The sequence below is a fragment of the Ovis canadensis genome, chromosome 3, assembly GCF_042477335.2.
Source record: "Ovis canadensis isolate MfBH-ARS-UI-01 breed Bighorn chromosome 3, ARS-UI_OviCan_v2, whole genome shotgun sequence".
Classification (NCBI taxonomy): Eukaryota; Metazoa; Chordata; class Mammalia; order Artiodactyla; family Bovidae; genus Ovis; species Ovis canadensis.
In genome coordinates this window covers 162,437,141-162,449,281 of record NC_091247.1, presented here as the reverse complement: position 1 = coordinate 162,449,281, position 12,141 = coordinate 162,437,141, and the positions used below count along the sequence as shown (strand labels likewise).

The 12,141-nt window shown below is 43.9% G+C and overlaps 1 protein-coding gene across 4 annotated transcripts in view; it reads right to left on the bottom strand.

Annotated features, from left to right (window-relative positions):
- The window catches only part of PPM1H (protein phosphatase, Mg2+/Mn2+ dependent 1H), a 309,775-nt gene extending 301,659 nt beyond the window's left edge, over nucleotides 1-8,116 (bottom strand). For all 4 annotated transcript variants that reach the window (XR_011255961.1, XM_069584754.1, XM_069584755.1 and 1 more), the window contains exon 1: nucleotides 7,258-8,116. Coding sequence is in view for 3 of the 4 variants with exons in the window: in XM_069584754.1 (XP_069440855.1) it covers nucleotides 7,258-7,502 (245 nt within the window). In the remaining variant the exon portion in view is untranslated. The remainder of the gene's footprint in view (nucleotides 1-7,257) is intronic.
- Nucleotides 8,117-12,141: the final 4,025 nt, after the last annotated feature.

Sequence of the window (12,141 nt, the reverse complement as noted above, 5' to 3'; positions counted from 1 at the left end):
AAAAAAATACCTAAGAATAAATTTAACTACAGATGTGGAAGACCCGTATACTAAGAACTATAAGACACTAATAAACTAAGTTGAAGAAAATACAAGTTGATGAAAAGATATTCTATAAGTTGAAAGAATTTTGTTAAAATGTCCACACTACCCAAAGCAATCTACAGATTCAATGCAATTCCTATAAAAATTACAACGGCATCTTTCACAGAAATAGAACAAACCATCCTAAAATTTGTACGGAACCACAAAAGACCTCAAATAACCAAGAAATCTTGAACAAGCACAAAACTGGAGGCATCACACTTCCAAATTTAAAACTAAGGTGATAGTAACACAAACAGTAGGGTATTGGCATGAAAACAGACACACAGATCAATGGAACAGAGTGGAGAGTCCAGAAACAGACTCACAACTCTATGGTTAATTAGTTTAGGACAAAACAACCAAGAATACGCCATGGGGAAAGGTCAGCCTCTTCAGTAACTGGTCTTGGGGGAAATGGACAACACAGGTGAAAGAAAAAGATTACTATCTTACATCATATATGAATTAACATAAGATGGATTAAAGACTTGAATGTAAGAATTGAAAATTCCTAGAAGAAAACATAGGCACTAATCTCCTTGACACTGATCTTGGTAATGATTTTTTTGGATTTGACACCAAAAGCGAAAGTAACAAAAGTAAAAATAAACAAAACAGGCTACATCAAACTCAAAGCTTCTGCATGACAAAGGAAGCCATTAGTAAGATAAAAAATCTATTGAATGGGAGAAAATATTTGCAAATCATATATCTGAAAAGGAGTTTCTATCCAAAATATATAAAGAACTCATACAACTCAACAGCAAAACAAAACAAAAAAAACCCAAATCCTTAATTTTTAAAATGAGCAGAAGATACATTTTGCCAAAGATATACACGTGGCCAACAGGTCCATGAGAAAATGTTCAGTATCACTCATCATGAGTGAAACGCAAGTCAAAACCACAATAAAATACCATCTCACGCCTCTGAGGATGGCTATTACCAAAAAAAATGAGAAATAACAAGTGCTGATAATGATGTGGAAAAAAGGGGACGTTTGTGCACTATTCATGGGAAGGTAAATTATCGAGACCAATGTGGAAAACAATAGAGAGGTCTCTCAAAAAATTAAAAACAGAACTATTATATGATCTAGCAACTTCACTTGTAGGTATTTATCTGAAGGAAACAAAATGCTAACTCAAAAAGGTATCTGCATTTCCAAGTTCACTGCACCATTATTTATAGCAGCCAAGAAACAACCTAAGTGTCAACTGATAGATGAATGAATAAAGAAATTATGATTTATATATAAAAGATATATTTAAAATGGAATATTACTCAGTCATAAAATGAAGGATATCCTACCATTTGCAACAACATGAATGGACCTTAGTGCCTTATATTAAATGGAATAATTCAGAGAAAGACAAACACCATATGGTCTCACTAATATTTAGAATCTTAGAAGAAACGACCAAACTCACAGAGAACAGACTGACGGCTGCCACAGACAGGGCCTGAAATGAAAGTGGTTCAAATTGCACAAACTTCCAGTTATAAAATAAGTCCTGGGAATGTAATGTACAGCATGGTGACTACAGTCAATAACACTGTACTGTATATTTTAAAGCTACTAAAAGTTTGCACTACAAGAAAAAGATTGTATCTGTGAGTTGGTGATGGGTGTTGACTATCTCACAATGGCTGAAACAATGGGTGATCATGTCACAGTACATGCAGGAACTGAATCATTATGTTGTACATTTGAAATCAGTATATGTCAATTACATGTTAATTTTTAAAACTGTCTAGAATAACACATTTTTAGAAGTCAATTCTATTATGTAGTCAGCTTTAAATTATCAGCCAATATTGATGTAACTGGGCTTCCCCGGAGGCTCCCACAGTAAAGAGCCTGCCTGCAATGCGGGAGACCCGGTTTGACCCCTGGGTTGGGAAAGATCCCCTGGAGGAGGGCATGGCAGTCAACTTCAGTATTCTTGCCTGGAGAATCCCCATGCACAGAGCAGACTTGAGGGCTATGGTCCATGGGGTCACAAAGAGCAGGACATGACTGACCCACTACGCATAGCACACTGATGTAACTATAACAAGGAAGCACTGTGTGGTGGAGCAAAATCAGAGATGATGTCTATCTAACTGGGGCTGAAACACAGGACAAACACAATATCTCACAAGAATCAAATCTGTCTGGAGCATTACTAGTCATTGATGAAGTGGAGCCATTTTTCTAAGAAAAGGAACAGCCCAGGAGCTCCACCCCAGAGGGAATGACTTCATTATAATCTGAAAAATGGAAGAGAGCTTAGCCACCTGCTTTAAAGTAGGAAATTAACACTTTCTGCAGGTTAGTGGAAAGGTAGGTGAAATATTTTAGACTACTTTGCACTGGTCTTCAGAAAACTGCTAAGGAGAGCTCTGTTAAGTGAATCTCCTCCCCCCACAAATAGTACACCTCATTCATTTCCCCCCCTTATCCAACAAGAAGTAGAGAACCTCAAGTTTCTTCAGTTACAAGTCAAAGAGGAAGTTCCCAGGGAGGAGCTCTGCTACCAGGGATAAGAGGGGTGGGTGTAGTGGAGGTCAGAAGGGAAAAACAAAGGCCAGGGGATTTCTGAGCTTCGGAGCCCGGGAGAAATAGTGATTTCTCTGTCATCACCACTACACAGCCAACTAATGTCATTTATGTGTAATTGCTAATTAGGGCCAGTGACGTAGGAGATGGAACAGGCTACAGATTCCAAACTAAATCCAAATATTTGTGGGCTGTTCGCTGGATTTAAATAAGGTTATTTCATTAACATTTTCACTACCTTCATGAGACAAAAAGAACTTGTATAATGTACATTTAACAGAAGCTCTCAAAGTAGCTTTCTTTAAATACCCATGTCTGGGGCAGCTTTGTAAGAAAAATAATTGGGAAAAAATTGCATAGTTACAGCTATAATCTAAGTAAAATGATGCTATAACTATGATTTATTCTTCCTGTACAAGCAGAGAAACCTATCGCTGATAAAACTTGAATATGATGGTTTCATAGAGCACTGCACATTCTCTGGCATTATCTACTGCTGTAGTTTTAGGCACAAACTCCACATTCACTTGGCTCTCTATGTCCAACTGACCATCAGTGGGAAAGAGGCTGGGCAAACAGATCAAAGGGAAGGAAAGTCAAAAAGCACTCCTAACCCATTAAAAAATGGAACCCATTTCCAAGTGCTTGTAGCACTTGGGTAGTATTTAAACTTATGGAGAAAGAAAGGCAGCAGCTGCCCTATGAGGTCTCTGGGTCATACCATCGCTTCCCGTGGTTCTCTCCGAGCTGGTCTAACAGGCTAAGTCCGTAATTTAATACCAAACTAAAAAATAAAACTTGCTAATCCATGTTTTCACAAAGATTTTAACTCGGTGGTTATTGTCTGTAACTGTAATGTTTTAGAGCCTAGCAGACAGCCCTGAAACAAATGGCTAAACTTTTCAACCACAATAGGAGGCTTTCTGAGGAGCCAGGAAATTCCATGTAGCACAATGCCAATAAATACTGAATAAAAGAGGGTTTTCTGTTTCTAGATCCCCAGATCTCACAGGGGTCACATAGGCTAATTCTCTAGTTCTATAACCTATAGAGGGGCTTCCTCGGTGGCTCAGCAGTAAAGAATCTGCCTGCCGATGCAGGAAATGCAGGTTCAGTCCCTGGGTTGGGAAGATTCCCTGGAGAAGGAAATGGCAACTCACTCCACTATTCTTGCCCGGGAAATCCCATGGACAGAGGAGTTTGGTGGGCTACAGTCCATGGGGCTGCAAGAAGTTGCACACAACTTAGTGACTAAACAACAGCATAACCTATAGAGCAACTCCTTTTGAAAAGGATTAATAGTAAACTGCAAAAAACTAGACCATTTCTTTTATTATTTTTCTACCATACAAAAGTTCAACACTAGAGTTCAACTCTCCTCTAACTCCTCAGTTACCACGTGATGTCAATTCCTCCTCCTCAGGAAGGCTTACAAAGTAGCTCACTTTCTAGAGAGGTAAGCAAACCACCTGTGATTCAGGCTGCGACTCACACCCCTCTGATCCCCACTCTGAGCAATCTTCTTACCAATTCTCTCTCTCTGGTACCTTCTAAAACAAAGATAATCCCTCCTTTCAGTAGATCCTCAGCAGTATTACTGGCAGCCACCTCTGACCATAACCACAGTTCCTACTCGTCTTTCTCTCCCCTTTTCTATTTCAACCATTTTGATCATTCGGGATGTATTGTTGCAGGAAGACAAAGTACAATTCAAGGTTTGAGGAAGTAGTTCGTCACAAGGGAAGTGTTAAGACAATGTCAGTGGTTAATCCAGGATACGGATGGATGTGCCATAGTGTAACACACTGGAGGGAGGTAGTTTGGGATTCCTTGGTGGCTCAGATGGTTAAGAATCTGCCTGCAATGCAGGAGACCTGGGTTAGATTTCTGGGTTGGGAAGACCCCCTGGAGAAGGGAATAGCAATCCACTCCAGTATCTTTGCCTGGAAAATTCCATGGACAGAGGAATCTGGTGGGCTACAGTCCATGGAGCAGGGAGGTAGTTTGGTATTATGGGCTCTGCAGTCAAACCGCTTAATTGCAAATACAGGCTCTGTTAAGGTGGTAAGATTCTGGACAAGCTGCTTAACCATTCAGTGTGTCTGTATCCTTATCTATAAGACGGAAATGTTAGTACCTACCTCACAGGATTGTTGTGAGAATCAAAGGATATGATACAAACCTGGAAACAGTACAATCACTAAACAGTAAGCATTATGCTAGTTACTTTTGAAATGTATAATACGTATACATTCATGAAATGTATAGTATGTTCTTTTGAAATGTATAGTATGTATTCGTTTCGTGAATGTATACATACTATACATTTCAAAAAAATGAGGTAATTCTATATTATTTTCTTGGAATAAAGTCCATGACATAGTCTTTTGTGAAACTACAGAATAACATGCTTAGCTTGAGTCTATTTGAGAAAGGAAAAAGAGGAGCAGGATATTTATTTATAGGTGTCTCCAATTAAGTCTACAAAGGCAGGTACCACTACTCAAACACAGAATTGTCTGGGTAGATGGCGGTAGGGGGTCGCTTACATCTGTATACAGGTCTTTGCTTGAATTCACAAGTATATATTAATTTCATAACTAGCTTTAAAAACTAAACATTTTACGGTGGCCTTTCTAACCTTCCAATTGAACCTCCCTTATGTTCTAGTCAAGGAAAAGATTAGCTTCTTTGAGATAAGGAAACTGAGGCCCAGGTAGGAGGAGGTACAACTCCTCCCACGGGTCTCATTTCAGATCCCTAGTCTGTATAGCCCTTTGCACATCATCTGCTTGCCACAGTTTTCAAACTAATCGTTTTTTTTTCCCCTTCCCCTTCCTTCTTGCTATCTGAGGTACTCCTTTAACTGTGTTCAAGTAGCTTCCACATTGTGTTTTAACATCTTTCTTCCTAACTCTCATAACTTTCTCACCACTTGCCTGCTTATCTCTCTGCCCTTCAGACCTAAGCGCCATGGCTCTGGTGAACCCACCGGAGTGACAATGGGTCCCTACACATTCTGACAGGCACAGAGCCCCTTTTACAGAACTCTAGGACAAACTTTGCTCCAAGTTGATTTTTGCCTTGCAAAAGTCCAAATGATCTTCCAAGCAAGGTGGAAGGTATGGTGGAGTCCGCGGTGGTATTTTAGTCAGGAAATAGTACTTGCTGCTTTGGAAGGCACTTTTCAACCACACAAGTGTTTTCGCTTTAGTTTTCTCCTGAAAGGTATAATAATATTTTGTACCTCCCTCACCCCAACGCTCTCTACCACGCCTGCCTTTCATTATGCGTTAATTTTTTATTGTTTTAGCACTCATCACTCTTACCTGTTTAATATTTTTCACCCTCTAGTCACATACCGCCATTTATGCATATTTTTTATTTCAGCACGTGGGGAAACAACTGTATGATGAAAGGGGAAGGAAAACAGAATTCGGAGTTCTCAGAAGAGCGTCTTGCAAACTGTCACCCCGGAACCCGGAGCATCAGGGATCATGCCTGCTCGGGGCTATCCGGGCCACCAGAACAGGGTCAGCATCAAAGCGCCCGGCTTCGGGAGAGCCGATTGGTGCCCCGATGAACCAATCAGCGGGCGAGGCTGTGCACAGGCGGGGGAGGGCCAAGATTATAGAGCGGGTGGAGTTAAAGGAAAAGGGGCAGGTGTGCCAGGCAAGGTTTCGCGTGCACTTTTGCACCCACCGAGTCATTATTAATCCCGAAACTCTGGTCTCCTAAATTCTACCTTCCGAATTTCCCAGTTTTATGACGCTGTATAGGGGAAATAAACAGTCCATGTCCTACCATTCATAAGACGCTCAATGGAACAGCTGTAGAGTTGGGGGTGGGGAGGCTATTAGAATCCTTCCTCTCTCCTTTCCCAGTTCCACTCCAGGTCGTCAGCGTAACTCAGTCGGTTCTTGAAATAGTAAATCACTCAACCTCTCACTTAATCGCCAAAGCTGATTACCAAAATGCTATCATTAGACACCTGGAAGAAGTTGCCCCCTCCCCAAGGACTGGGGGAAACAGTATTGGCAGTCACTAAAGGCACAGGGTTTTCCCACCCACAAAAAGAGAAGCCAAGGAGCTCTTAGGCTAAAGTCTGAGAAACAGAGACCTTCTGAGCTGTGCAACCCAGCGCCGGACAGTGGCCGCCGGGACAACCGCCCCCAAAGCCCCAACCCCGAGCGCAGCGACACTTTCTCCAAGCTCTACCCCACAAACTTCACGCGGAGGCACAAAGATTTGGGGGGATGGGCGCACAGACACCAGATTTCCCTGCTGTGTTTCAAACTTCAGCAGGGCTGTTCCACACAGTTTCTTCCAAGTGACACAGCCCTCAGATTCTCAGCGGCGTCCAGCCTTAGCTTTCCCACGGTCCAGCGCTGCCACCCACCACCCATCTACCACCCAAACCCGGGCTGGAGACGCCGCGTCCTTGGGGCTGGGGGAGAGGGTAGGAGAAGAGAGGAATGGCCAGCCTAAGTTAAGAGGTGCCCTCCGCGGCCTGGACGCCGGCAGCCAGCGGAGGGCCCTGGGGCCAAGGAACGAGAAGAGAGGAGAGCTGGAACCGTGCGGGGAAGGGCCGCGGAGAGAAGGCGCGCCGCCGGTGTCGCTGCACTCACTCTGCGTAGCCAGTGGCCCAGGGCAGCCGCCGGGTCTCCTTGAGGATGAGGATAGGGCGGGCGATGTGGTCGGCGCTGCACTCCACCTCGTCCTGAGACAGCCCCAGGAACTCGGGTCGCCCGTAGGGGAAGCGCAGGGGCAGGTCCGAGCCTCCGCAGCCGCCGCTGCCGTGCTCGGAGCCTGAGCTGCCAGCCATGATGCCGCCCATGAAATTGGCCACGGCAGATTTCACTCGAGTGAGCATATTACTCCGGCGCCCGGCAGCAGCGGTGCGAGCAGGGGTCGGCGGCAGCGGCGGTGGCGGGGGCCGGGCGAGGCGCAGCGCGGGGCATGCAGGCTGCGGCGGGCGCCGGGCGCACGGGCAGCCGGGCCGCTGGGCGCGCCGCGCGGCTCCCGGAGCCTAATGCTGCAGGGGGCCGAGCCCCGGCCTCCCGCGCTCCGTGCCGCCGCCGCCTCCCCCCGCTACACTTCCGCAACCGAGCGGCATGGAGTGGGCCCCCGGCCCAGCCGGGGGAGACGCCGAGCGCTCCGGGAGCAGCTGCGCGGCTGCAGCCTGCAGCAGGTCCGTTCCCTGCCCGCAGCGCTCGACTCCTGCGTGAGCGGAACTGAGCCCACCCAGCGAGCCCGCGGAGCCGGCGCGGCTGCTGCCACGGCTACCGCCGCCGTCGAGTCATGTGATAATCCCGTTGCAAGGGCTCCAGCGGCTGCCGGGGCCGTGGCTCAGCCCCTCCCCTGCCGGCCCGAGCGAGGCTCGCACCCGGACCGTGACCTCCTGTGGAAGGGGGCGCCAGGCCCCGTCGGTACCTGGCGGAGGGGATGGGGGGCGCTGTGAGCCGGTGGCTGCACAGGTGTCAGGGGAGGTCACGTGGAGCCGGGCCGCCGGGAAAAGCCAGTTGAGGAATCCACTCGCGGAGGAAGGCTGCCTACGCTTTCAAAAAGGGAAACTTCGGCCGCTGGAGGGGAAAAGGTAGACACGTAGAATCCCGATGGGGCTGCTCCAGGTACTGGAGTGGAAAAGAGGAGCACCTGGTGTGGGAGACTTCGGAGAAAAAGCAACAACCCTCAGTGGTTGCACAAAAATCATTTAAAGTTTTTCCCGAGGCATTTCTAAAATTACTTTTCTTTTTCTTTCAGTACCACCACACGCATCATTATCTGCGGAGCAGACCCTGTTTCAAACCAGAGTAAGGTTGATGGCCAAGAAAACAAAAAAGCTCTAAGAAATCAGAAGCAAGCACTATTTTACCTATTAGTTAATTGTGTAATAGGTTTATACATGCACATTTTCCTTCAACATACCAACAAAACCGGAGTATCTTTTCAAAGCTGACCCTGTTTACTATTGATACACTTAATGCAGCTTTTTCTTTATTCAAACCATTGTTATAAAATTAAGCGCACATTAAAATGGAAGAAATTTTTTAAAAAGCAACTCAAATGCCAAAGTAAAAATGAATTAATGTCTGGAACCATAACATTTTGTGGTAATCTTGTATTAAAACAAAATGTTTGTGAAGAATCGATAAATGTGCTTCATCAGGGGGTAACGTTTGTTAAATGTTGGATTAAGGTTTTTTTGTTTTTTGGTTTTTTTTTTTTTGCAAGAGAGCTGTGTCCTGTTCATGTTTACTTATTCTGTTTCCTGTTCCTATGTTTACCTACCATGTAATTTGCCAAGATTCTGTGTTACTTGTGGAGGTACACACTGAAAGTCTCACTTGGAAATCGGGAAGGAATACAGGCCTTTTCTCAGTAAGTGGGGACTGGGGAAAGGGCAGCCCAGGTTTTGGAGGGTAAGAAAATTCTTTGAACAGGAATTAGCATCCTGGCTTTTAGGGGAGGCCTGAGTAAACTTCACTGATTCCCTTTATTCAGTATCTATACTTTTAAAGGCAATTTCTCCTTTGGCTCTTTCATGAATAGGTACTTCGGTTTACTATATACCAAATGATTATGTAAAAAACAACATTCAACCTTTCAGTGAATATCATGCCTGTCAATGAATTCTTTAATTCTTTTCTCAGAGGTAGCTCAACTGGTAAAGAATTCCCCTGCAATGTAGGAGACCCCAGTTGGATTCCTGGGCCAGGAAGATCCACTGGAGAAGGGACAGGCTACCCACTCCAGTATTCTGGCCTGGAGAATTCCATGAACTGTATAGTCCATGGGGTCCCAGAGAGTCAGAAAACAATTGACTTTCAGAACAGAAATGTAGTTTTTTATCTTGGCCCTCTTTCCCTAATTTTAAAATTGGGAGCAGAACTGAAAAAGATGCAAAAGCTAAAGAACCATCCCCTCCCCTCAAAGTCTTCTCAATCTTTGCTTTGTTCATTGTAAACTGCTTCTAAATGAGAAATATCAATGTAGTGATTAAACATCCAACCAACTATTAATACCTGCTCCAGCATCCATTGAGTTATAGAAACTTAGAATCTCCTTGTCAAGTTCTTGTAGAACAATGACCTTTTAACAACCTTCTATGGATAGTTCCTGCTTCCCAGGTGGCTCAGTGGTAAAGAATCCATCTGCCAAACAGGAGATGCAGGTTTGATCCCTTGGCTGGAAAGATCCCTTGGAGAAGGAAATGGCAACACACTTCAGTATTCTCACTTGGAATATTCTATGGACAGAGGAGCCTGGCAGGCTGCACACCACTGGTTGCAAAGAGTCAGACATGACTGAGCAACCAAACAGCAGCTACAACATAGATACTTCAGTAACAGATCTCTGTTGAGATGAATTTACTATTTTCTTCCCTTCATTTCACCTTAGGGCAAAGCTTTACTAGAGGCTTTACTTTACCTAAGGCTTTACTTCAGTTCAGTTCGGTTCAGTTCAGTCGCTCAGTCGTGTCCAACTCTTTGCAACCCCATGAATCGCAGCATTCCAGGCCTCCCTGTCCATCACCAACTCCCAGAGTTCACTCAGACTAAAGTCCATTGAGTCAGTGATGCCATCCAACCATCGCATCCTCTGTCGTCCCCTTCTCCTCCTGCTCCCAATCCCTCCCAGCATCAGAGTCTTTTCCAATGAGTCAACTCTTCGAATGAGGTGGCCAAAGGACTGGAGTTTCAGCTTTAGCATCATTCCTTCCAAAGAAATCCCAGGATTGATCTCCTTCAGAATGGACTGGTTGGCTCTCCTTGCAGTCCAAGGGACTCTCAAGAGTCTTCTCCAACACTACACTTCAAAAGCATCAATTCTCGAAGCCTTCTTCACAGTCCAACTCTCACATCCATACATGACCACAGGAAAAACCATAGCCTTGACTAGACGGACCTTAGTTGGCAAAGTAATGTCTCTGCTTTTGAATATACTATCTAGGTTGGTCATAACTTTTCTTCCAAGGAGTAAGGGTCTTTAATTTCATGGCTGCAGTCACCACCTGCAGTCATTTTGGAGCCCAAAAAAATAAATTCTGACACTGTTTCCACTGTTTCCCCGTCTATTTGCCATGAAGTGATGGGACCGGATGCCATGATCTTTGTTTTCTGAATGTTGAGCTTTAAGCCAACTTTTTCACTCTCCTCTTTCACTTTCATCAAGAGGCTTTTTAGTTCCTCTTCACTTTCTGCCATAGATATTTACTAGAAAAAGGATTTATTTTTCAATTTAAAAGTAGTACCCAATCATGGTCAATAAATAAAGTCCAATAGTACAGAACTGTAAACAAAAAAAGTAAAAGACCAAATCATTTCCCTAGGGGATGACCACTGTTAATATTTTCTGTAGGCTTTTTTGTCAAGTAGGATATTTATCATAATTAAATTTGCTAATATTAGCCATATTTGTGAACCAACATTTTGTAAGATTATTTTATGTTTCTCTGTAATCTGGTTATTATCTGTCATGGCAAAGTTCTGTCATATCTTTATGCACAGCAAACTTTGTTCTGCTAACCACAGACAAAACAGGAATCCTATGCCTGTTCTCCTTTGAATTTCTTTGTTATGTGCTCACAGCCAACTAATTAATCAACTATCTTATCTTTATACCCACCTCTAAGATCAGTGTCCCATCCTAGGGTTTTTCAGAGAAATATTTCCCATGTGATTTACTCCCCAGTTATGTCACTCATGAAGATCAGTGCTTTAGCTAAGCAATAAATTGTCATTAAAGTGGGAGTAGTCATTGCTTTTAGGGAAGCCCCTGAAAAAGTACCTTTCATACCTATTACAGATGCAAATTTGGTAGTATTTGTGCTTGCAGCTTTAGAAGTAGCTATTTATTCCCTAAATCAAATGGCATAGTAATCAATGGGTTTGTTATACCCTGTGTGTATGCTCCACTCATCAAAAAGTATCCTTCATTTGTCTCTCTTGTTATTCTCTTTTTCCCTGAAAATTATGAGTTTGAAGCCTTTAGTAGAATATTCATTTACAGGATAGATACATAGACCTTATATTTGGATGTTCTTTGTGTAAACATAATCTCATTTCTAGGCCTATGATATTATATTTTTGACTATTCAATGACTCTTTGCTAGCAACAAGACTATTTTCAAGAGAAAACAAAAAAGGTCTGGGTGATGTCTTCAGTCAAAACATCAAGGAAACCCCCCAACCCTAGATATTAATTAATTACAAAAGGAAAAGCAATGACTTGCAATGAAAAAAACAAACAAACAAAAACCTGGCAGTCATCACCTAAAACAAGTGACCACAGTTAACATCCTGTGAAGAAGTGAAGTCGCTCAGTCGTGTCCGACTCTTTGCGACCCTGTGGACTGTAGCCCGCCAGGCTCCTCTGTCCATGGGATTCTCCAGGCAAGAATACTGGACTGGGTTACCATTTCCTTCTCCAGGGGATCTTCCCGACTCAGGGATCAAACCCAGGTTTCCCGCACTGGAGGCAGACGCTTTAACCTTTGAGCCACCAGGAAA